The sequence below is a fragment of the Sinocyclocheilus grahami genome, unplaced genomic scaffold, assembly GCF_001515645.1.
Source record: "Sinocyclocheilus grahami isolate Dianchi unplaced genomic scaffold, SAMN03320097.WGS_v1.1 scaffold527.1, whole genome shotgun sequence".
Classification (NCBI taxonomy): Eukaryota; Metazoa; Chordata; class Actinopteri; order Cypriniformes; family Cyprinidae; genus Sinocyclocheilus; species Sinocyclocheilus grahami.
In genome coordinates, this window is record NW_015505706.1 from 668,724 (window position 1) to 694,877 (window position 26,154).

Below are 26,154 nucleotides of genomic sequence, written 5' to 3' on the forward strand. Positions count from 1 at the left end.
TGCCGTTATTATTTCTGAAAATGCAACTTATACGAGACGTATCTTTTTTTTATTTTCCTCAAAAAAAAAAAAATTGTGTTTTTAAAAGCATGCAGCAAACGAAAATATGCGATTAATCTGTTAAAATGTGTTACTGTGGGTTAACAAATTTACATTAGTAGGCTATTCTTATGCTTGGTTTCAGAGATAGCAACAGAGTCTGGGCCAAATCTGGTTTATATTCACTTCTGGCTATTGCAAATGTTTTTTTTTTTATGTACAATGGATAATTAAAACAAAAATCAGGCGTGTGTATTTATAACATCAATTACTAGGCCTACATTCTTTTTTTCAGAAATGGAAGTAACTTAAAATGTTATTGTGTGTTTGTAATTGTAATATTTTTATCTATAGGCCTATACAGCAAAACTACAGAGTTTCCAGTGGATTATTTTACGGAGCTGTAAACACTGGAATCTCCCACCGCATGCAATCTTTGACGAACACCCAATTCATATATCAAACTAGGCTATATGTTATTAAATTGTACATAGGCTATATATCAGATTATTTTATTTACAAGTTTCATGTTTGTGTTTATCCCGTTTTTCCCCCTGTTGCATCTGAAAATTACTTTCAGAAATTTTTTTTTTCAAAGCACCCCCCCCTTCAGCAGGGTCAGCTCTGGCGCCGACCCTGCTTACTACATATATGGAATAACCGTTTTATAAAAGCAATAAGCCCTGTGAAGCATTTTAGTACATTTCTGCTTCGTGTCGTGCCTAACAATGCCCCATAGCTGTTATAAATTCACCATAAACCACGGCTTCTTAGGGCTGATTGCTTTATTTTTTACTGATTTTTCAAGAAAAAAAAAATAAAATATATATATATGTATAAAAAAAATGTAAAAAAAAACAGTAGAATAAGGGGTATAACATTGTTTTTGAGGTAAGTATAGGTTTAAAAATTCACAGACATTTTTTATTGTTTACTCCATTTCCATTTCTTCTACATATACTGTATTTCTGTTTAGCATGAAGTAACTGTTTATTCCCATGTTTAAATCAGATTCTGAAGCACACATTTTCAATGTGGTCTCAGACTTTTTCAAGTTTTTAATATTACAGTGAACTGATGTAAGGACAGTTTTGAGGGCAAATGTCGTTACTAGTGTCATTGGCAGGAATAGTATATATGTATTTGTTTTGGCATGTTTATTGCTAAGCATATATTATTATTATATACTGCAATTATATTTATCCATTAGAATTATATATTTTTAAATTCTTATTCCATTCTGATACGGTTAAATTTAAAGGATTTGTTGTAAAGTGAGGGGAACTAAATTATCCTATAGTGTTTATAATGTTGGTACATTACAACATTATTAGGCTTGCCGTTATTATTTCTGAAAATGCAACTTATACGAGACGTATCTTTTTTTTATTTTCCTCAAAAAAAAAAAAATTGTGTTTTTAAAAGCATGCAGCAAACGAAAATATGCGATTAATCTGTTAAAATGTGTTACTGTGGGTTAACAAATTTACATTAGTAGGCTATTCTTATGCTTGGCTTCACAGATAGCAACAGAGTCTGGGCCAAATCTGGTTTACATTCACTTCTATGTTTTTTGTCTTGATTGCAAATGTTTTTTATGTATGATGGATAATTAAAACAAAAATCAGGCGTGTGTATTTATAACATCAATTACTAGGCCTACATTCTTTTTTTCAGAAATGGAAGTAACTTAAAATGTTATTGTGTGTTTGTAATTGTAATATTTTTATCTATAGGCCTATACAGCAAAACTACAGAGTTTCCAGTGGATTATTTTACGGAGCTGTAAACACTGGAATCTCCCACCGCATGCAATCTTTGACGAACACCCAATTCATATATCAAACTAGGCTATATGTTATTAAATTGTACATAGGCTATATATCAGATTATTTTATTTACAAGTTTCATGTTTGTGTTTATCCCGTTTTTCCCCCTGTTGCATCTGAAAATTACTTTCAGAAATTTTTTTTTTCAAAGCACCCCCCCCTTCAGCAGGGTCAGCTCTGGCGCCGACCCTGCTTACTACATATATGGAATAACCGTTTTATAAAAGCAATAAGCCCTGTGAAGCATTTTAGTACATTTCTGCTTCGTGTCGTGCCTAACAATGCCCCATAGCTGTTATAAATTCACCATAAACCACGGCTTCTTAGGGCTGATTGCTTTATTTTTTACTGATTTTTCAAGAAAAAAAAAATAAAATATATATATATGTATAAAAAAAATGTAAAAAAAAACAGTAGAATAAGGGGTATAACATTGTTTTTGAGGTAAGTATAGGTTTAAAAATTCACAGACATTTTTTATTGTTTACTCCATTTCCATTTCTTCTACATATACTGTATTTCTGTTTAGCATGAAGTAACTGTTTATTCCCATGTTTAAATCAGATTCTGAAGCACACATTTTCAATGTGGTCTCAGACTTTTTCAAGTTTTTAATATTACAGTGAACTGATGTAAGGACAGTTTTGAGGGCAAATGTCGTTACTAGTGTCATTGGCAGGAATAGTATATATGTCCAGTTGTTGCCATGGTGATACCTGATGAGAGGGAGGCTCTGGATATGGCGATAGAGGGTGTGCTAGAATCCATTTGTCTCCGCCCATCCGCCATCTTTTCAGGAACGCTGTCACTGCTTTGTATACTAGACACGCTCTCTGCCCCATCCGGCTGAATAAACATGCACACACACAGACACTAAACACTGCTTTCCTGTCATGCATGCAAATCTGTATACAGGAATGCAATTGTGCGATCATGTGTTACCTTGTTTCTCGTCTCCGTCTGGGTTGGTGTTTTCACCATTTGTGCTCTCATGTTATTGGGTACTGTTGGTAACCCTGACGATTCCACTGCAACCGCTCTCTTCCTAAAACACAGACACTTAATGAGAGTGAAACACAGACAGCCTTAATGAGCAGACACATGCTGGCACAGAATGAAACACTAGCTTACTGCACTCAAGTTTATACTGCCTACCATTTTTCCAAATTAATATGTGAAATGGTATGCAACAGGATTAATTTCAAACAGCGGGAGGCTATATTGTACGGCATGTTCAAAATCATGGTTTTTATTACTCCTGGCTCAATTGTCATATTGTAAATGGTTAAGTGCATTGCATTATGGGATACAGCGTTTACAGAGTTACATTTTAGCAAATGCATACAGAAGAAAGCATAAAAGCGCAAATACTATTAACTGCAAGAACCATATCACAGTAAGTGATTTCAAGCATAGCCAACTCAATGGACTGTAAATGATGCCCCTCACCCTTTCCTGTTCTTCCCTGTGCTTTTCTGGGATTGGGGCGTAACTGATCTCTCAGGCTGTGGCGTGGACGATCTCTCCATCTCTGATGATCTGTGAGCAGAGCCTCCATCTCCATAAACAAAAACAGATATTCATAATAAAAATAAGCAAATCAAAGCCATTTAAGCTAAAAACAATCAATTCACTTTTATTGTGGGAATTTCATCTAAAAATTGTCAAAAAATGTGAGAAACAAAATAGAGAAAACAATATTATGGATAGAGGATAGAAGTTAAAAATGTCTTGATGGATTTGTTTAACAACACACAGCTTTTCACTTCACAAGTTGCTAAATGGTGGACGAGTCGTGTGAATTACATGTGGATTATTGTGATGCTTTTATCATCTGTTCGGACTCTCATTTTGATGGCACCCATTCACTGCAGAGGATACATTGGTGAGAATGAGATGCAATGCTTAATTTCTCCAAATCTGTTCTGATAGAGAAATAAACTCAACAAAGCAAAGCTCTTGGATAGCCTTAGGGTGAGTAAATCACATCATTGGAGAAGCACTAATTAAACGGCACTGTTTTGGTCAATGATTCCGTCCGTCAAAAAATATTTTCTAAAATTTTTATAAAATATTATTCACTATCGTGCAGCCCTAATCCCTACTATAAATGACCATTAATCAATGCAAAACCTGATGAGGATTCTACTTTTTATCGACAAAGCTGCTGTGAAACTGGACATGCAAAAACAATGATAATATATTTTTTGTATATACTGAAACATGTAACTATTCTAGTTCAAATCATTAAAAATAGCCTGAAGAGGAAAATTTTCCATTATGTCAGGGCTGACAGTATGTATGTATGGCAACATTTACAGGCACTGTTTGATGGATGTCTATGTTGACACAAACTCTGATTTGGTCTCACCTGGAGGACTGCTGATGATTGACTGTTTGACTACATCACTGCTGGCAATGCTGGCATGTTGATACCTCTTGGATCTCTCTTCCAGAAACCATTCTCCTGTAACCACCTTCAGCTCCCTAAATCAGCCAGTCACACACAGACAACACTGTGTAAGCACCAATTATATAAGTGCCAATCACAGCCTAATTGGTTCACCTATTAAAGAGCCTATGAACTGTTGACACAGTTCCTATTGAAACAAAAAGCTGGGGCAGAATATGAAAAACTCAATTTCACCATTACAGACCAGAGTGTGTATGGATGTTGTGTGTGACTCACGCGGTCTTCGCGCACACGGTGCATTTGCAGTTGCTGTCTGGAGGCGTAGCAGTGCAGAAGTTGCAGATGCGCCGGTGACAGTTGGTGCACACATTACCCCTCTGCAGGATGAGACCCAGAGCACGCAGACATACAGCACACTCACGCTGATCCGCTGAACTACGCCGCCCGGCTCGCTTCAGTTCCAGAAGCTCATTTTTCAGTTTCCTGTAGAGGCACAACTGGCATCACTGTTGGTGAGTAACTAAATGTATTCACCCTATAAATTAACTACAGTAGGTCTGCTGCTTTGAACACAGTTAATCTATTTCAAAAAGACATTTTCAATGCCACATGGCGATTTTTATGTTACTTTCACTGACATACAGTATGTAGTCCTGGAAAGTGATTCATTCTAGTGAATTGGTTCATTCGGATGCTCCTTGTAAATTTACAGATTCTAAAAGAAGAGTCATGGATTTGAGTCACTACATTTTAACCTGAATATTTAGTTCATTATGTGTTCAAATCAGTTATTTAAATTACTCATGGTAGTCTTCAAGTTTTTTTGTGTTGTTGTTGTATTTACTATAATTTATTTTTGATGCACCCAAATTGGAATAGTTCATTCATTCATAAACCCAATTTTTTTGTGCAATTCAATTGTAAATTATTCAATGCATTTAGCTACTTTTCTTGCACAGTAGCTAACTACTTTTGCAAAAGAGTGTGTTTGTATGTGTATATAAATAAAATGTGTATATACAGTATTTAAAGAAAATGACTGCTTGTGATGAAATGATGTGCGTTGAAGACGCTACCTGATGCGTTTCTCCTCTCGTTTGCGGAGTTTCTCGTCTTTCTGGAGAACACTCAGGATCATCTGCCTTTCGTGCTCCAGGAGGAAGGACAGATTAAGGGAATCGGTTGTCTTTGCCATGACCATTTAAAGAACTGCTCACAGAGCTCCAGGAAGACTCAGCCAATCAAATTGGCCACAAACCACTAACAATTATGCTTCATGAATGCAGCTGGACTCCGAATGAAGAATGAAGGATTGCTTCAGTTCATCTTCACATCCTCATAAAGGTCATCTGCCTGGACCTTCAGACAATAACATTCATCTCTTGACAATTGTGGCAGGTCTTGTGATCCTATTGGTCAGTGCATTGTTAACCTTTTCACCTGCTGAATGCCTGCAAGCATAACATCCATATAAAAACCATCAGTGATCAATCAGGGTATTTTAGGTCTCATACTTATTGTATAACTAACTAGTGAATCATGATTTACCTTATAACCTAGTTGAAGTCAAAAGTGTTTAATAAATGTTAAGAAATAAAACAAGATGCTCCCAGTAGAATTTAGTTTTTCTATTGAAACCAAAGGGTCAGAGAGGTATGGTCGAAAATGATAATGAAAACCCTATTATTACTCTTTTAATGCAAAAAAACAAACAAACAAAAAAAACCTTTGACTAGCAAATAACCTCAGTGGGGGAACATATTAAAACCTTTAAAACCATAATGAATATCTAAATGAAATGGATCACATATATGTATAGAAATCCAAAAATATACATAAGAATAATTCAGAGGCAAAATCAAGCACTTTTTATGTGGTTCAGCATTACAGACTATATTATGGATTATGATGATCTTTATTATCTGCTTTGTGAATAGACTGACAGTCCAGATGTCAGTATGAAAGCCCAGCCAAACTGATACAGCTACAAGTCACCATTTAGGTTTTTATCTAAAGTGACAATACACTAATTGCAGTGGCAGTCTGCCAGCGGCAATCTGGGGTGAAGTGGCTCGCTCGAGAGCACAAGAGTAATAGAATTAGGACAGTAATTACTGTACATCAGGCATACTTGGGACCGAACCTATAACCTTTGCATTTATAGCCGACACTTTCCACAAATAGGGTAGATAATAGAGCTTGAAGTCTATTAAATATTGAAACTGTATATTCTATTAAAATAAAAATACATGAATGGGTATTCTATTCTGTAAATTAAAGAACATTTTTCTTACAAGTTCAGTTATAAGTGTTGAATGATTCAGCATAGCAAATGCATTCAACACTATATGTGTAAAAAAAATTAAGAAAATTGAAAAAAAGAGATTTACTTCTCTTCCTGCAATGCTATTTTTTTTATTTTTTTTTTTATTTGATCAAATACACCAGAGAAAACATCATGCTATAAAATGGTTACCTGAAAATTGTGCATGTGAAATTTGTTAAATTTAAACAAGTTAATTATCAATATGTTTTGTTCTATTAATATGATATTTACCAACCATTTTTACTTATTCATTTATTTTAACTTAACTATTGTATGTCAGTAACAACATACATAAGTTTAGCTGATATTCATTACTACAATTAATAATGTATATTGCATTATTATAATATTATTATGATTATTAGAATATTGTTAACAGTCATCAACAGTCAATATTATTATTATCTATTAATAAAATAAGCTTATGTTATTATTTTGATATTCCCATATGATTTAAAGGGGTCCTATTATGCTTTTTCACTTTTTGAATTTTAGTCAGTGTGTAGTGTGTGTTTAGGCATAAAAAAGATCTTCAAAGTTACAAATCTCAAAGTCCCCTCCAAAGGGAGATATTTCGTTTAAAAAAAAAAAATCCCTTTTCAAGAACTACAACGAACGGCTCGTTTGGACTACAGCTTTGTTTTCCAGGTTTTGTGATGTCACAAAGCGGTCCATTAGAATATCATTAAAATAATTCCTGCCTACGGAAATTTGAATGGTTGAGGGGTGGGCAGGGGCGAGGTCGTGGTTAGAACGCTTGGTTGAGTGCATCAGACAAGACAACGACGAAGAAGAAGTGCTGCTGTAGCCTCAAGTTTTCGCAAGTTATTACACATGTACCTGAATAATTATGTAAATATGTATGTTACAATTAAGAAAACATTTTTATAATAAATTGCTGATAGTACAATACTGGACAATGATGTAATCTGCAGAATTTTCACTTCAATTATGAGACTACAGCGTTTCCCATACACTGGTGTATTTGTGGCCCCCGCCACAATATCAAAACTGACCGCCACAAATAGATTTTCCAAAAGGCTTTGACTTCGTTGAATAAACATAGGGCTGGCCCTAGCATTTTAGGGACCCCAAGCAAATTTTCAAAAGAGGTCTCACACAGTGCCTAACGTGATTTAGCTAAAAAAAAACAAAAAAACAACAATAACGTTACCTCTCTAATATGTCTCGCAATATCCGTGCGTGCAAAGGTTCTGCGCGATCCTCTTGTTCAATATTCTCGGGGTCTGAATCCAGCTCAAATTGATATGGAGCAGACAGAACTTGCTGCTTTGGCAAGGGGCGGGGCTGTACTGAAACACCGTCTAAGCTTTTTGCCAATCACAATGCACTGGGACAGCTAACCAATCACAACACATTTCGTTTTTCAGAAGGCGGGCCTTCATCAAACCCGGAACTAATCGAGCTGTTTGTGCCAGGCTGGGGAGAAAAGTATTGTAATAATGTAAATTATGTGAAAAAATAATGCGTTTTTCGAACCACCAAGCATGACAGCATGTTCTAGTACACCCCCAAAACAAAATCAAGACTTTGTAAGAGCATAATAGGACCCCTTTAAATTGTTGAATACAGTCAAGACAATCAAAACCATTGAGTTGATTGGGTTAAAAAGGTTCCATCCTATGTTGATTTTGTGTTAAACATAAAAGTTTGTATATCATATACAGTACAGTGGTTCTCTCCCTAAAGAACATTTCGCAATTATTGCTTTAAAGAAACATCATGGGACACCAATTTATATTCTTAGAAAGTGCCAGCTCTGGTCTATAACAATTTCATTCATGTTCAGTTGTCTTTGCTGGAAGCCCCGTCGAGACTAAGCATTGTACTGGCTTGGATCTGTGGACGACTTTAATTTCCTGTTTGAAGCACTGATTTATGGGTCATATCCAACACCCAGCACTGTCTGTGTGCATGATCTGGGTTAATATGTAGCAGTTACTGCATGTATGTCATCTTATCTTCGTTCCAGGTTTGTTTGAAATCAGTAGTGAGTGACAAATGGGGAGGACAGAATATATGCATTCCAGTGTGTGTGTGGGCATGACTCGCGTTCCAATATTCTGTTGTCTGTCTGACAGAATCTGATACACCATGTCTGACAGGCCAGCCTACATAATCAGAACCTTCAAAAGCTGTTTTTCACACCATCATTTACACTTAGAAATGTGCCTGCCGCCGGTGACACAACCACACACGTACGTCTATGTGTCACACACAGGTGACAAATTATTTGTAATGTCACAGCACAAAAATTTAACTGCATATGTGTATGTTTGTGCCTTTGTGTGTAACTGAGGTTCTTGTTCCATTAAGTGTCTGACTCACCAGGAAGACGTGGAGCAAAATTAATTCAAATTTCTCGTGCGAGAACTGTTTACAGGGACACACAAACTCCATGATCTCTGAAAGTGTAACTTCAGTTTCTCCGCTGAGGAAAAGGCCAGCATGGGCCAGCAATGTCTAGCAGCACTAATTAAAGAAATCTCTTCTCCCCCTTACTGCCATCATTGTCAGGCAGTTGTTAGTATGTGTTTGAGTCTGAATGTGTTTGAGTTTGCATGTTTTTGAGTCTGAAGGTTGGTGTGTTCATTATAAACTCCTGAGCTGCTTTAATAAAAACAATTACAGGGTTACAAAAGGTGCGGTAACTCACTGGATCCCACCCTAAGTACACACATTAGTGTACACAAAGCCCTGCATAAACATACACAAGCATAGTTCTCTTATGTTGTTCAACAATATACAGTACCGTTCAAAAGTCAGGGGCCAGTATGACTTTTAATGCTTTTGAAATAAGTCTCACCACGGCTGCAATTATTTGATTAAAAAATACAGTAAAAACAACAATATTGTAAAATATTAAAACACGGCTATCTATTTGAATATATTTTAGAATGTAATTCATTTCTGTGATGCAAGGCTGAAATTTCAGCAGCCATTACTGTCTTCAGTGTCACATGATTCTGCACAAATCATTCTAATATGCTGATTTTCTGCTCAAGAAAGATTTCTTATCATTATCAATGGTGAACATGTTGTTTTGCTGCATAATATTTTTGTGGAAGCAATGATACATTTTTCATTAATGAATATAAAATTAACAAGGACAGCATTTTAATAAATATAGCCTATTTTAAATAGATTATAGACTATAAATAAAAAGTTAATGCAATTTAATGCATCCTTGCTGAATAAAAGTATTAATTTCTTTTAAAAAAGCTTGCTGACTTCAAACCTTTGAACAGCAGTGCACTTTAAATGAATAGTTTTGTCATCATTTACTCACCCTCATGTTGTTACAAACCTTCATTGCTTTCCTTCATCCATAGAACACAAAAGGAGATATTTAGATAAATGGTCACACTGCTCTTTTTCAATGAAAGTGATAAACTTAATAGCATCTGCCTCCATCTTTTGTGACCAGTCATAAGGATTTTAAATAACAGGAGGGTGAGAAAATGCTGTTCTATTCAAATTCAAATTGTCATGTGAAAACTAAATCCTTAAATAGCAATAAAATAGCCTAATCCATTCCACACCGCCATATACCTGGACTAATTAAAGAGACACAACAACACCAATTTCAACAACACCCACAGTACTGTTAATTCATTGGTACCCCAGGCTCTAGTGAATATTAACACACCAGACAGGAATAATGCTGCCTTCAGGTCCTCCTGGGAAATTCCTATTTACTAGCTCAGAAGTCATCATTACGATGTGATGTGAGTTCAAATGATTTTGGCTGGGAAAAAAACTTACTGACAAAACACAGGAAGCTTTTCCGCCCTATGCAGCCTAATAAAGAACACTGGATGCACATTAGATTTGAAATTGGTTATTTATCTGTGCATTTTATCTTTCTAATGCTGAAATGTATAGCTGCACAAGCCTGTCACTTCATGAATGGCTAAACGAGTAGCATTTTCTGACAAGCCTTATTTGTATTTTTCATCAACAGTACGCTGAACACATGAAAGTTAGTTTTCAGCACGTTTTAATCGTGACGACTCACACTCCTGATTTTTCCCTCTGGTAAATAAGACACTGTTATGCCATTCATGTGTAAATACGATCATCCCAACAAGACCTGAAAGCAACATTAAAGATGACAAACATGCTGCAAGAACCATGGGAAATGTAGTTCAGTGCATAAATCTCAAGAGACCAAGTCAACAAGCTGCCAGTCCAGCTCTCAGCTCAGTAATTACTCCTCTAATGATGGAGACACATTCACCAACAACACCTGGCTTAATGAAGATTAGACTCATACATGTTTTATGCCTTTCAGAGAGGCTGTATTAGCATAATAAAAAGGGACAAAAAACTATGAAATGCAGATTAGCAACTAGCAAGACAAAACTGGATATTGGGTAGTAGTAAGTATATAGTGGTTGACCGATAAGAGATTTTGAGTATTCAACACCAAATATCAAAATCTAGACAGCAGGGTGGTAAACAGTCAATATAATGCAAATGTACATGTTTATTATAATGTCAGAAATTACATTATATTACACAAACTAACACAAAGAGGAACAACTTTTTAATCATAAAATGACCAGTCTATTTCAAAGTAATCATATATGGCAAATATATGGCTCACTTAGTTTAACATGGATGTAAAGGGGTAGATATAAATGAAATGATGTTGCTAGAGTCCCTCCACACACATTCAGACCAATTATGAAGTATAACATGGACTAACGACATGCAATGTAATGTACTGTTGTCCTTCTCTCCAGCTGTGCCCTTTTGAATCTTTAATGCATGCATCTTATTTAAACACATACACACTAATCAATACGAAATGTCAATTATGGAGAGTATGATTGTGAGTGTTAAAAGGACATCAGTAGAATGATCTGTGCAGTTAATCATATGGTAGAGCATGTTATGTGTACTGTCTGAACATGACAGATTTTGGTCCCTCTATCTGTGATGCCGATTAAACTTTTCAACCCACATTCTCTTTTTTCAGGACCAGTGCACATTAAAATTACAAAAAGGCCTTAAAATTTTGATGGGCTTGCTTTCAGTCTTTTTAATGAAATTGATTTAGTTCTTACGGTCCAGCTGCCACTAATGTTTCCTGTCTGTATTGTTAATAGTCAATGTTTCTCTTTCCTATATAGGGAAGATATAATACATTTTCTGTGTGTATCACATTATCAGTCACTCTGTTACAAATATTATGGACACATCAAATAAAACATCAAATACACAAACTGTGTTCACAGGGTCAATATTGTTTTATGTTTGTTCTTTGTTTTATTTTGTGGTTTAAATACTTCTATTATTCATATCTGCATTATTTTACTGATATTAAAACTCAATGTATTCATGTATTATACAAATGTAAAATTAAAACGTCTCCAGTTACAGACAGACAGCTTTTTTCCCTTAATAAATGAAATCATTTAAAAACTGCATTTTGTATTTACTTGCATTATCTTTGTGTAATATTTAAATTTGTTTGATGATCTGAAACATTAAAGTGTGACAAACATGCAAAAAAATAAGAAATCAGGAAGGGGGCCAACACTTTTTCACACCACTGTATATAAATATTTAAAAAATAATATAATAATACAGTGCTATACTCATATTGTATGTTCACAATTGTCACAATAGCATCTACTTTTTCTTGTGTTAGAAGGAACATCTGATACTTGCATTAAACATAAATAACTGTCCGGAGCTATGAAAGAGTATGAACATCTGAGCAATAAAATGTTCCCTTGGCCAGTCAAACTGATGTGCTGTTCCTCCAGCTGCCTCTTATCTTGATTATGTCTCACTCGGGTATAAATAGCTAATGCTTCAGAAAACAGAAGTGATTTACTGTATGTTGTTGCCCATAGTACACAAAAGATGACACATCACATCTTAAACAGTTACCTATCAGCATGTGACAAGAGGTTAAAATGCCAAGAGGTGTATTTCCCGTCACTAGCGTGTGTCACCACTGTGATAAGCAAATAATTAGGACTCAAATCCGTGTGTATAACTTCCACCAGCATTTTTCCACCCGTGTGAGTGGCCACAGAGTTTAATCTGTAGGCTACACCAGTAGAACGTCTGTTCTGGTTCTCAGAGTGATTATCACTGTAACAGCTTTTTTTAAAAATGGTGTTTATTAAATGGGTGGAGTACACCAAATTAGACAGATAATAGTTTACAGGCAACAACTTACTAGTGGGCCAGTTTGCCATTCATGATGTCTTGGCTCTGGATACTAAATCATACTAAAGGATAAGCACAGCACACGCCAGGCAATCACATGTTATCAGGTTAAGGAACATCTTGCTGACTACAAAAATCACCACTGTACAAAGGTGTTTTAGCTATCCTATCCCATATGTTAGGTATCCTCATACCCATATAATTGCAAAACAGGCTTGATTTCACCGTTTTTTTCTCTTTATGTTTCATAACTAAATTAGGTAATTCAATTAAAATTAAATGATATTTGTGAATTATATGCTACAAAAAAATCTAAATATCATCATATTTACTCAATAGCAGTCAAGTGAACACAACAGAATCACAATGAGACGCATAAGACATTTTGTCCCCAAGACTTTAAGGCATTTATCTACACAGAAATTGACTTTCAAAAATAAACCGACCCTATTAATATTCACTGCAGTAAAAAGTGGGACAACTAGCCTCACATAATATGTGCAATAAACACCACGGATCGAACCGTGGTGACACTTTTAAACTTTCGCAAAAATTGCCCATACAAAGATATGAAAACGACTTCAGATAAATAGAAAAACGCTCTGCTGCATTGCACCTGTTCAAACACCTGGTGAGACGACATTATATGTAATGCCACAAACAGCGTTAAAACAGGCGTGTTTGTCAGGGAATATCCTCTGACATTGACTTTAGTGGGGTTAAGACTGTTTTAAGATGATGTAACCGATGTATAAAGAAGAAACAGACAGTTGAAGAGGTGACAGAATGGGAGCACTGAAGTTCCTGTGTCCATCTCAGCGTAAAGCCGCGTTTATTCCCTCAAGCCGCATACATGAAGCACCACCAGGATATAAACTGATGTCCTACCTGCCGCAGCGTTCGCTCGTGAATATCCCGTGAACTGCAATCCTGTTACATGGTCAAGAGCAGCTTTGTATCGGCGTGTTCATTGCAGCCCGAGCTCCGAGCTCCGAGCGCGAGGCAACCCCCCCCCACGCTCTCACCGCTGGAGATGTTCATGGCGTGGGCGGAGTTTGCGCTCCCACGGATTCCCCGTGACCGAGTACACGCACGCACACACACACACACACACACACACAGTCTTCTACGCGTCTGCATCGTAGGAGTGCCATAATCTCTCTCTCAGAATGGAGAGGGTATATCCTCAGCATATTTGTCAGCATATGTGGAGTCAGTCGGTCAGATAGATAGATAGATAGATAGATAGATAGATAGATATCTTAACGTTCATTATTATTATTATTATTTAATGTATGTTAGCCTATAGTTTTACTAACCTCTGTTTTCAGAGTCACCATTTGTTGTTTGTATTGACCCTATATTGCATAAAAAACTAGCATACAAACCACTTATAAACTGAAAATAGGAAGGATCTTAAAGCCATTTATAGAGTGTGATTTATCATAATCTATCCTATAAAATTACTATAAAATATGTTACAAAGGTGTCACCTGCTGGTTAGTTCAGGTAATGCTCGTTTACAGAGTTAATAGACATTTAAAAAAGACATTTAATAGTCAATTTAGTCTTCACTCTGTCTGAATTAGTAGGCATAATGAATGTTCATGTGCGCGTGTAGACATATGTGTGTGGCCCTGGTATTCCCTAGGTTATGGGGTCCAGATGTCCCCACAAGTATAATACCAGTAAATTTTGACCTTGTGGGGAAAGAATTGAGGGAAAAGGAGGGAAAAGGCTTATAAATAAACATTTAGAAGACTTATAAATAATACAGAATGTTTTTTTTGAAAATCTAAAATAACACAACTTTCTATTTTAGATTTTTTTAAATAATTTTTTTATGATGGGTAGGTTTAGGGGTAGGGTAAGGGGATGGAAAATACAGTTTGTACAGTATAAAAATATATGATGTCTCCATTAGACATGGAATCCCAACATGTGTGTGTGTGTGTTTGTTTATGTGTTTGTATATAGTCATACATTCATTTCAACAAATTAATAAGTCTTTGAATGTATAAAAATATTTATTACAAAACAAAAAAGGATACACTTTTACAAAAAATGATGATTACAAAATGTTATTCAAAACGAACAAGATTACTGTGTGAACCATGTTTGGACACTAGACAGGGATTGTTAATGTGTGTTTTAATGATTGAGAATATAATTGTGTAGGATATGTGGTAAGCAAAGCATCTTGGTTTTGCTTAGTCCTTTTTGTCCCAGGGAACGTCGAATACACCATCTGGACAGCTGAGACAGGGAGCACGGACCTGCAGAACCCAGCCAAAATCAGTATCGCAGCACACAGATGCACACTGAGTTTTCATATGATATCCTATATTTTCATTTACCTGTAGTCTGCAAGAGATGTTTGATGCTCTGATCGGTTGTCAACTCCAGAGCTTTCTTCCCTTCAGAGTTCCTTGAGGTCCGATCAGCCCCATGCTCTAACAGTAGCTCCACCTCTTTTGCCCCGCCCACCAAGGTTGCAGCATGTAAAGGTGTGTCAAGACCCCGCCCACATTGTACATCAGCACCTGGAGGGAGGCAAGAAGCAGTTTTAAAATTTCCACCCAAATTTGTATTACTGTATTGAAAAAAAACTTATTCTCATTAGCGGTTTTGGTATTATTAACTAAAACCTTGAGAGCTTTGATAATCTCTCCTATTTTGCTGCTGCTGCTGCTTTTTAATAATCTATTCAATAATTTAACTTATATGCACACTTATACATTCATGTACATCCAGCACTGTATATACTGTACATGTCTATATCTGTGTAGTTTGTTTGCACTGCCGGTTCAGAATTTCATTGTACTTAGTACACTGTACATATGATAATAAAAAACTTTGACTTTTAAAACAAACTATTGAAAATCATTTTAGGTATTAAAATAAATTGTAAATAAAATAATATAAATATATATTTATATAACAATTACAAATATATAGACATTGTTGACGATGTTTGTTTAGTGCTAAACTTACTAAAACTAAAACTGAAGTAAAATAAAAAATTAATGAAAGCTACACATTGTAGAAATATTTAAAAAAAATAATACAGATGTTCATAAAATTACTAAAACTAAAATGTAAACTGAAAAAAACTAAAAAAAGAAAAGCTAATAATAATATGAATAAATACTGGAACAGTATATTAAAAATAATGATATATATATATATGTGTGTGTGTGTGTGTGTGTGTGTGTGTGTAATTTAGTTACAGCTAAAAAAGAGAAAACATGATCTCTATAGGATATTTTTTTATTATACTACACAATGTAATGAACCTTTGAGAACACGCAAAATTAAACACTGTATTACTGTAAAATGCATTACCAAAACAAAAATTATATTTCTGTAATGATTGTAATGGCCCTAAAATGTATTTATTAACCTATTAAGAGTGTTGGGTGGGTGGGTGGGGGTGTGGGGGTGGGTGGGTGTGTGTGTGTGTGTGTGTGTGTGTGTGTGTGTGTGTGTGTGATTCTGACCTAAGTTCAGAAGGCTCTGTACACATTCTGTTGCCCTGAGAGGTGCAGAGGTGCAGAGAGGTGAGCTCTGCAGATGAGCTGGATGGTGGACAGAGCTGTAGATCAGAATATGACGAGGGCGGGGTTTCCACTACAGCATGCACTGAAGAGAGGAGTGGCTCCATCAAAAGAGACAGCATTGGCCTGAATGCATATATATGTTAGCCATTAATGCATGTTTATGCAGAAACAATGAGCAAAATAAAAGCAGATACTGTAAATAAAGGGAAAGGTATATACAGTACATACATCAGCAGCATGTTCCAGGAGAAGTTTAGCACAGGTGAAATGGCCTCCAACACATGCTTCATGCAGTGGTGTGATTCCATCTAATGTAGCCATTCCCACATTGCACCCCTGTACACATGCACACATAGACAATTAATTTCCCTCAATCACAAAAGGTAGTATTCAGTTCATACAAAGTCTGTTTTTAAGGACTGATTTTTGTTATAGTGTTCAGATATTGTTGTGAACTATTCAGTTTGAAAAATGTTATGCCAGTGTTTCTTCCATCAGTACCTGTGAAAGCAGTCTTCGTAATGGCAGCAACCTTCCTTGCAAAGCAGCGTCATGTAGAGGTGTTCTGTCATCCCAGGAATCTAATAAAGCAGAGACATGGACATTTATATGGATATTTAAATGAAGATGTGCCATATACACTTTTGTTGTTTTTATGTCAATTAATAATGATGCATGTATACAGACAAAACCAATCTCTACTCCTAAAAGAACACTTCACCCAAAAATGAAATTTTGTCATCAACTCAAATTGTCCCAAATCAAACAGTTGACGCCATTGACTTCCTCAGTATTTTTTCCATACTATGGAAGTCAAAGGTTACCATCAACTGTTTGGTTGCCAACATTCGTTACAGGTCTGTGAGAGCCAGAAATCTTGCTTGTTTGTAGGTGACCAAATACTTATTTTACCGAGGAATTTACCAATTCATTCTTTAAAAATCCTACAATGTGATTTTTTTTCTAATTTTGTCTCTCATAGTTGAGGTATACCTATGATGAAAATTACAGGCCTCTCTCATCTTTTTAAGTGGGAGAACTTGCACAATTGGTGGCTGACTAAATACTTTTTTGCCCCACTGTATCTTCTTTTGTGTTTAACAGAAGAAAACTGAACACGTTTGGAACAATTTGTTTCAAAGTTAATGATGACAAAATGTTCATTTTGGGGTGAACGATCCCTTTAATACATAAAAAATTATAATATTATTATAATTGCATTTATTGTTATTTCTTATGCATCTGTTATTATTTTTGATGACTTTTAAAATCCTTTTAATATAAGGCACTTTGAATTACCATTGTGTATGAAATGTGCTGCATAAATAGACTTTGTCTGTTTATTAATAATTGTTATCTTTTAATAATTAAAGGGAAGGTTAAGGATTTTTCCACGAGTATTAGTATTTTATTTATTTTCAGTTTTTGCTATGGTTGTAAAGTATAGTCAGGAAAATTGGTGAGTTAGGGGGACTGGAATTGGAATATGTCCCAGGGCAAAATTTTTAATTTTGATTCAGATTCATACATATTTTGAGCATGTGCATAGCCCACTGAGTCACAACTCTGACCTCAATAAGAAGTCAATTTAGCAACCATCCGGAGACTATTTCATCCCCAAAGTATAAACCTACACACAATCCATTCTTTTAGAATAAATGTATCCCTTAAAAGCATTTAAAACTAAGCCAGAACAAAAACAAGTTAAACAGGCTTTTCTAGACCATAATTTCAAGCCAGTCAATTTCCTTTTTCTATTTCAGCGTGTATAATAATTGAATTGTATGGATTTGGTATTACTATAGTACATCTTTCTCAAGGTCCAGTGGTGACAATTCAGTGGATATCACAACAAAAAATGTAATGAAGTGAAAAGAGACCTTGGTCCTTGTGGTGAACATTATAAGTCTGACTACTAAAAACATTCAGGAAGAGAGACAACAACAGAAAACTTACCTGCCATTAGTGTATTACACACATGTCCTCCATACAACTGAAACCTGTGATCCCATGGCTTACTCCAGACATTCACTTCAGCATGAACCACAGCCATCTTTAAACTTCACAAGAAGCCAACTCCGAGACCTCGCAGGAAGAGAAAAATTGAGATAACGGAGCACAGAGAAACTCTTCAGAGGAATTTATATGGCCTTCAGAGAAACAAGAATGCACCTCCCTCTGTTATCAGTGATATGTGCTTGCACCCCCATCTCCTTAAACTTGAGAGGTGAGCATCCCCGCATAAACACATCCCCTCAAAATGAGTCAAAAACATACACATACAAAACCCCTTTAACCAGTTTCAGAGAACAAATCAATGAAATAAATGAAACTTTCATAACAGAAACTCAAGACAATGAATTCATCCTAAACAAAATAGCTAAAACTTAGCCATGAACCTAAGCCTGTACCTGTTATGCAGGAACAGGACCATCCAAGCTGGATAGGGTGGTTATTGAATGTGCATGTGTGTGAAAGCAGTCAGAACGTGCGATAAGTGTGTGTTAACGGCTCCTGGTTTTAGCCTTGAATGGGTGAGGGTGTGTATTATCTGCCCTGTTTGGGTGTTAGCATAAGATTCCTGATCCAGAGAGACCCTGACTGTTATCTACAACAAAAACAACTACTTTACCATAACGTACCAAACTTATACTCAACAGTTGCACATTTCCAGTAGAATTTTACATAGATTTTATGTTATTGCATGGACAAAATCCCAATTCATATCAACATTAAAAAAATAAAAGAATGTATACTTATGGTATGTTAAAAAAAAGTTTATTGTAGATTGTGTCAACAAAAACAATTCAAATTCACACCCACTTCAGGTAGTATGAACTTTTGTGCATTATAATCATGTTCACAATACTCACAGAGAAGGTCAATATAAAATAGGTGCAACAAAGAAAGCAGGTATGAAAAGTATAGCGCCCAAAATCAAGTGTACTGTATGTGTTTTATGTTTGGGTTTAAATAAATGCATTTACACCATTATCCAAAATCTGCCAATAAAAAGAAGCAATTTCAGTAAGAACCGGTTTAAAGACAAACAAGCACTGTCAGATCAAAGAAAATGAACAGATATGATGCATCTTACATTTCATACCTCCACTAGAGCTCATAAACTGTGTGTTTGGCATTAAAACGTTCAGTTCAGCTCATTTATATCAGTTTAAATCACATCTACACCATACAGATGCGCTGTTAGAAGAAAAATGTTTGACTGTTTGTCATTTATCTTAAATCTAGACATTAAAACATATTTGTGCAACAATTTAAACAAGTTTAGACTATTTTCTGATGGGGGTTCAGTTAAAGGCAGCTTTTCAGTGTGCAAAAGCAGGCGCTGGACTATAGGAGGGGCTGAGGATAGCTTTTAAAAGCTTTCTCTTCACCTGAGGTCGCTGTTTTATACAGGAATGTAAACAGTAGTCAGTACATGTTTTGATGTACCATAGTACACTATGACGTACCGGTACAACAGGTTTGGTTCAGTTCATTACTTGCATCCTTCCCCTTCTAAATAAAGTCCACCATGAGACTAATGTGAGGTCATGTTAGATCATTAATCAGGACAAAGCTGGGTTTGGTGTTTTACTTTTCTTCTTACTAAGCTGCTGCCCCATTCGGCTGTGGGGACCTGATGAGTCTATAGCAACATCAATCAGATGATCTGGGCGGAGCCACTGCAGGAGAAGCAGGAAGAGGAAGGTAATAACAGCAATAAAGGAGAAAATGGAGCCTGCCACAGCACCACAGTGAGAGCGCAGTCTATGCAGTCGCTCAGAAAATGGCAAAACGGGCTCCCTGCACACCCGATTATACACCTGAAACACACACAGAGAGAGTGGGCTCATTATACAATTATTCTAATAACATTTAATAATAAAATACACTACCTTTCAAAAGCTTGGGGTCAGTAAGATTAATTTCTTTAAAAAGAAATGTATACTTTTATCAGTAAGGACGCATTACATTGATCAAAGGTGACAGTAAAGAAATTTAAATTGTTGCAAAAGATTCCTATTTCAAATAAATGTTTTTTTTGTTTTTTTTAACTTTCTATTCATTAAAAGACTCATGAAAAAATCTGAATCAGTTTCAGCCTTGGTGAGCAATAAAGACTTTACCAATCGTTTTTTTAAAGTTACCCAACAAATGTGCATCCAACATATAATTCAAGCATGGTATTAAAACTCACCTTTTCTGTGCGTTCAGCAACGTTTCTCCAAGTGTACAGAGTTCGGACCTTGCGGTGGATGGTGGCAGGAGACGCCACGTTTCCGGTGCGTATTCTTGCAATTACAGTTTCCAAGCCATCACAAAGTGAACGAACTGATGGTTCACACAGAGTCACCAACTCATCAGGCAGGACTTCAGGTATACCTCCAACACGGGTGCTCACCACCTGTACACACGCAGGCACACAGAGAGCAGTGCTTATTTAGATTTGATCACTGATGAACATCCAAAAATCAGGGCTGCTGGCCAGGGGATTCTTTTCTTTTTGTAAAGAAAAAAATGTGAACTATTAATAATAATAATAATAATAGCAACAATTCTAGCAAAAAAAAATAATAATAATAATTAATGAAAAAAATAAACAATAAAAATGTATTATTTATCTGTGGGAAAGAAAACAAACAAAGCTGAATTACTAGCCTGTCTGGGCCAAAAGTCCTTGCTGTTCAGTCCTGTCATAGACTAATTACATGTAGGCTATTTAGATATTTTCAATTAAAGAAACGTACAACATGGAAACCAGTTAATAGTACATTTAAAATATGTATGCATCTAACATATATTGTGCATAATGTCACACAATTTTCTATTGCACAATTTGCAGTCAAATTGCAATCAACTTCTATTATGTGTTTTCATTCATACATATTAATAGCAAAAACCCCACATACCTGCAGCCCACAGCTGGCTCCCTCCACTATGGCCATACAGAAGGCCTCGGTGAGAGAAGTGTTGAGAAAGATATGAGCCCGAACAAGAACATCCCTCACATCTTTATGATCAAGAGCTCCCAGCAGACGAACCCTTTATATACATCAAAATTGTATGTATATAAATTATAAACACACAAACTCACATCAAGAGATCATTTCTCATGCCCACTGACTTTCATACCTGTCATGAAGCTGATATTTTTCTCGAACCTCTTCCAGTATGATTCTTTTGGGTCCCTCTCCACCAATCAGAAAGCAGAGATCTGGATGCTTTCCACATAGTTCAGGAATGATTCCACTTAGTAAATCAATCCCTGTAAAACAACCAGCCAACAAATCACAGGGTCAATGAGATGATGCTATTTTTTTCCAGATCTGTTTTTCTTTACCTAAAAAAAATCATTGCAATTCATACATAGAATGCACCTCTTCAATGATAAACACCTTTTTCATTTCTAAAATGAATTCATAATAGTTAATTAAATAGTTAATAGTTAATTGAGCATTCATTTAATAAAAAATACTTTTTATAATTTTTGGAAAACAATTCAGGGTGACAGTACAACTGTCCTGATATCATAATTTAAAAATGCCTAAAAATGAAATTCTTGAAAAGAAAACCTTATTAAGTAGCTTGACACTAGCTTTTATTATTATTGTTTTTAAAATATACATTTATTAATAACTCATGCCATTTTAAAAACATGTTTTTTTTTTTTACTTTTTTGAAAAATATTATTTTTTCTCCAAAAATCTGATTTTATTTTGATTTACTCTTACATGTAGGAGTAATTGGGCATTTATTTACTTGATAGCTACTTCACATTACATTTTTAGAATCATTAAATTAAACTGTTCTTGAAATTGACATTTTATTCAAAGATTATAATTACCCCCAAACAGAACTTGCATATATTGAAATTCTTGAAAATTTCAAGAATTTTCAATTTAAGTCGCTTTGGATAAAAGCGTCTGCTAAATGACTAAATGTAAATGTAAATATATCAATACATTATTCTGTAATGCACATAAAAAAACCATCCCCTAGCTACCTTTCCTGTAAACCAGTCGACTGATGACCACAATGGTAATCTTGCTGTTGTCACGGCGACAGGGGTCAGGGGTGAAGTCAGTGGGGTCGACAGCATTAGGGATGACAGAGACGATCTCAGGGTCAAGAGCGGCTCGCAGTACAGTGTTCTCTTTACTAGTGTACGACACACACACAATGTGATTGGTGTCACACAGAGAGACAGTCAGCAGCTTATTGGTCAGTACAGAGCTCAGGTCCGCAAATCCAAAGAGAGAGTGATCTGTGAAGACGGTGTTGAGTCCCATAGTCTTGGCATGGAACAAAGCATCATGGGCCATCGCGGAGAAGGAGCTGTGGGCGTGCACGATTGTGATGCGTTCACGCACAAACACACACCGGAGTAACGGCAAACTGTGAAAGCAGGTGGTCGCTGTGGACTGATTATACATGACCTTGAAAGAAAAAGACATGGGGATGTGAGGGGTAAGTGTGATATGTATGACAATTTAAACTAACGTAGTATATTGTAAAACACACCTGCAGTGGTAGATAGTACACCTTCAGTCCATTGGTCAAGTAGCGAATCCCACGACGGTCTCCATATGCATGAGTTGCGATCACAACCTTATGGCCCTTCTCTATGAGGCACTGTGAGAGCTGGTAGATGTGACTCTCCACACCACCCATGTTTGGGTAGAAGAAGTCTGACACCATACATATCCTGTGCTTCATATCTTGCTCATGATCAGTGTGCAGCAGTGTGCTGCTGGAGGAGTGTGTGTCCAAAGATGAAGGGGTTTTAGGTGCATGAGTGTGACCTCTCTTCCTGTGGCCCATGGTGATGTGAAGTCCTCAGTGCTCTGTCATTCAAAAGTAGAGATGCACCTCAGCACAAGACAGTCACACACTTCTGCTCTCAGCCATACTATATATAGATTGCAGTATATTGTGGTTTTAAACTTTACTACAACACTGTAACTGCACTCAAAACGTTCACCCAACGTTACGGATGATGGTGATGTGACAATAGTGATTTGATTTAATAGACGGAGACTTAATAGACAAACGGGTGAATTAAAGAATCTTGAGTTTGACGAATTGACCACACTTTACGTGCATTAACACTATGTGTCATTTACATGAATGACACTAAAATACTAAAACACTCACCCAGTCAATCGCTAGCTGTTATCATATGAGACGATGTGTACGAGACGAGTTGAAGATGTGTGCTGGATCTAGATAACGTTACATCTTTAGCACATTTTAAATCCATTGTTAATTCGTCATGTTCTGCCATCATAGAAATGAAAATAGTCTTTTTCTGGAATAAAATACAAGCGAAACAGCAGACCATCACGTCTACTTCCGTGGTTTTTGGAGTTTTTTCTTCATGGGGTAAAATAATTTAATGCGACGGTAAGTGCTGCCCTCTAGGGGACACAGTACGTTACCTTGACAAAGATCTAAAAGTTTGATTCCTGTCAGAATAAAACAATACTTTGAGGTAAATACTTTAAGCCTTAGTCTCATAAATGGTATTTTTGCGATTAGGTAATGCGATTGTATCTTGCTTCCTCCACCATATAACAGGCGATCTCACTAAATCCTCTACAGCTCAACTGATATAACTGCATGCAGCTTTCATAATCAGGGGATATGGATGTAAATGAACTATACAGAGTTCAAGAATCAATACAATACCTTTTCCGTTTGTTCTTCCAAACACAGCCAACCCAGATCTCCATAGTCTCTGAAGATGGAAAAAAAATTGAGAGCAAAAGAATATACAGGTCTTGATTACTGGCATTGTGTATCAGTAGAAGCGATCTAAATCTGATGGCTGGACGTGTGTTCAAGCTAAAGAGGGTTATGGCACAGGTCTTCATTACTGGGAGGTAGATGTGAGGAAGAAACGTGAGTGGCAGGTGGGAGTTGTGAAGGAATCAGCCCCTCGAAATGGCTATGTCACAATGAACACAAAAACAGGGAACTGGAATCTGCGCCTGCAGCTGGGAACTTCGATGGCTTTGACTGAACCAGTCACTAAACTGGACCTGCCAACACCCTCTAAAATAGGAGTTTATCTGGACATAGAAGAGGGCCACGTCTCTTTCTATGATGCAGAGAAAGGAAGACATATCTACGTCTTTAACGTAGATTTTAAAGAGACTGGAATTATTTACCCAGTGTTTGGCACTGTTGAGACAGACAGAGCGTTGGTGATTTCATAGTAAAATATGTGGTAAAACACATTTCACTTACTTCTCCTTACTACTGTAGATTAATCCTAAACATTTTACATTAAGTATTTTGCTTATTTTAATGAGTTTTAGTGAGAAGTCAAAATGTTACAATAGGAGGTAAGTGTTTGTACAATTTTTTATGTAGAAGCCACCTCTCAAACACCTTGAGAAAAAGTTATTGTTTTCATTGTTCCTGACTCAAGTAACCTTGCATTTTAATAAATAATGTTACATAAAGATAATTAAACAGTCAGTAATAAATGAACAAGTTACTAGCAATAGCACAAGGATACAAATGAAACAAACTGTTTTAACTTTTTCAGGTACACTGTAAAAAATGACCGTGAATTTAATGGTAAAAGACTGTAAAAATGCTACAGTAAAAACCTGTTAAATGGTTAACGGTAAATTCCCCTACTATATACGGTGAAAAACTGTATTGGACATTACATGTATTGGACATAAATTTTACGGTAGTATACCGTTTTTGGAAGTGAACCGTATAATTTACAGTGAATAACCGTAAATTGACATTCCCAGAATTCCCTGCGTTACATTTCAAATGTGATGTTTTTTTGTTGAAATAACTATGTTTCTTCTTAGTTTTTTCTTATCAGTTTTGTATATTAGGGTTGTGTGTTACACTTAATGTTGTTAAATGAATGTTTATTGCATTATTTCAGTTTCATGTGTGTTACCATGATGGTGTTTGGTGTTTGTGTGAATGACACTGTGCACCTTCTATATATGTTGATATTTAAAAGCTGCTTGTGATGGGCTTTGGTTCATCATGTGACTTTCTTATCACCACCTACATTTGGTGGTTATCAGTGTATTACAAAGGTACAAAACAGATTTCAGTACTTCAATAGGTTGGTATATTATATCAGTTAATGAAATTATGGTATTTAACTGTAAATTTAATTTAAAACCTAAAACGTTGCTACCGTATTTTTTACGGAAAAATTCCGGCAACCACAGCTGCCGGTAAATTATTTTCTTTTTACCGTAAATTTTACAGAATTTTTTTTACAGTGTAGGCTAGCCTAAAACTAACAGTAGCTGCTACTGTTCAGGAACCAAATACTATGATGTATAAAGTCGTAGATATAGGTTATATTTATATATTAGTCCATATTAAATATGAAAAATTTATTTAGTCAAGAGCAGATTTGAGCAGAGTGATTTTTTTTCTTTTGTTCTTTAACACAGACTGACAGACAGACAGCAGGCATACTAAAAGCTGCTGTCACTTTCATACCAAATGTTAATGTTAACAATGTTAATTAATTATTGGTTATTGTTAATTAATGTTAACAAAAAAATACAAAATCACTCACTGCTCTTGACTGAATAACTTTTGCAACTTTAATTTGAAGAATTAATCTGTTGTTTAATTTACAGTGAATTTACGGTTTTTAATTTACAGTTTATTCCATTTCTGCAGCATTTCTGTACCTGAATGTTTTCCACCAAAACTGTTTCTAAAACGAAATTCAGGTCCTGAGTTTAATTTATAATACTGGCTAAGCAAATTACAATA

At 35.8% G+C, this 26,154-nt stretch overlaps 3 protein-coding genes across 4 annotated transcripts in view; all 3 read right to left on the reverse strand.

Moving 5' to 3' along the window:
• Positions 1–13,862, reverse strand: part of sytl5 (synaptotagmin-like 5) — a 28,317-nt gene extending 14,455 nt beyond the window's left edge. For both annotated transcript variants that reach the window (XM_016237968.1, XM_016237967.1), the window contains exons 1-7: positions 13,706–13,862; positions 5,358–5,732; positions 4,558–4,764; positions 4,240–4,355; positions 3,318–3,426; positions 2,811–2,913; positions 2,585–2,714 (exon numbers count right to left, since the gene is read on the reverse strand). In XM_016237968.1, coding sequence (XP_016093454.1) covers positions 2,585–2,714; positions 2,811–2,913; positions 3,318–3,426; positions 4,240–4,355; positions 4,558–4,764; positions 5,358–5,482 — 790 coding nt within the window. In that variant the 5' untranslated portion in view covers positions 5,483–5,732; positions 13,706–13,862. The remainder of the gene's footprint in view (positions 1–2,584; positions 2,715–2,810; positions 2,914–3,317; positions 3,427–4,239; positions 4,356–4,557; positions 4,765–5,357; positions 5,733–13,705) is intronic.
• A 1,106-nt stretch (positions 13,863–14,968) lies between these two features.
• On the reverse strand, positions 14,969–18,340 carry asb11 (ankyrin repeat and SOCS box containing 11). The gene is given in 7 exon segments (XM_071582301.1): positions 14,969–15,093; positions 15,175–15,360; positions 16,318–16,428; positions 16,431–16,500; positions 16,606–16,713; positions 16,879–16,958; positions 18,334–18,340. Coding segments are annotated over 7 exon segments (687 nt in total).
• An 811-nt stretch (positions 18,341–19,151) lies between these two features.
• piga (phosphatidylinositol glycan anchor biosynthesis, class A) lies at positions 19,152–23,752 on the reverse strand. Its single transcript, XM_016237969.1, has 7 exons — positions 23,536–23,752; positions 22,903–23,225; positions 22,385–22,817; positions 21,514–21,646; positions 21,291–21,423; positions 20,579–20,785; positions 19,152–20,204 (listed from the first exon to the last, which is right to left on the reverse strand). Exons 2-7 carry the CDS (start codon positions 23,200–23,202, stop codon positions 19,947–19,949), a joined length of 1,464 nt encoding a protein of 487 aa, XP_016093455.1. The 5' UTR covers positions 23,203–23,225; positions 23,536–23,752; the 3' UTR covers positions 19,152–19,946.
• Positions 23,753–26,154: the final 2,402 nt, after the last annotated feature.

Bases quoted from the DNA above. Each gene is read 5' to 3' on its own strand.
- piga (XM_016237969.1), bottom strand. From the start codon at position 23,202: ATGGGCCACAGGAAGAGAGGTCACACTCATGCACCTAAAACCCCTTCA. The intron at 22,818-22,902 runs GTGTGTTTTACA...TTTTCTTTCAAG, and splicing joins TGTACTATCTACCACTGCAG to GTCATGTATAATCAGTCCAC. The intron at 20,786-21,290 runs GTATGTGGGGTT...GCGTGTGTACAG, and splicing joins GAGCCAGCTGTGGGCTGCAG to GTGGTGAGCACCCGTGTTGG.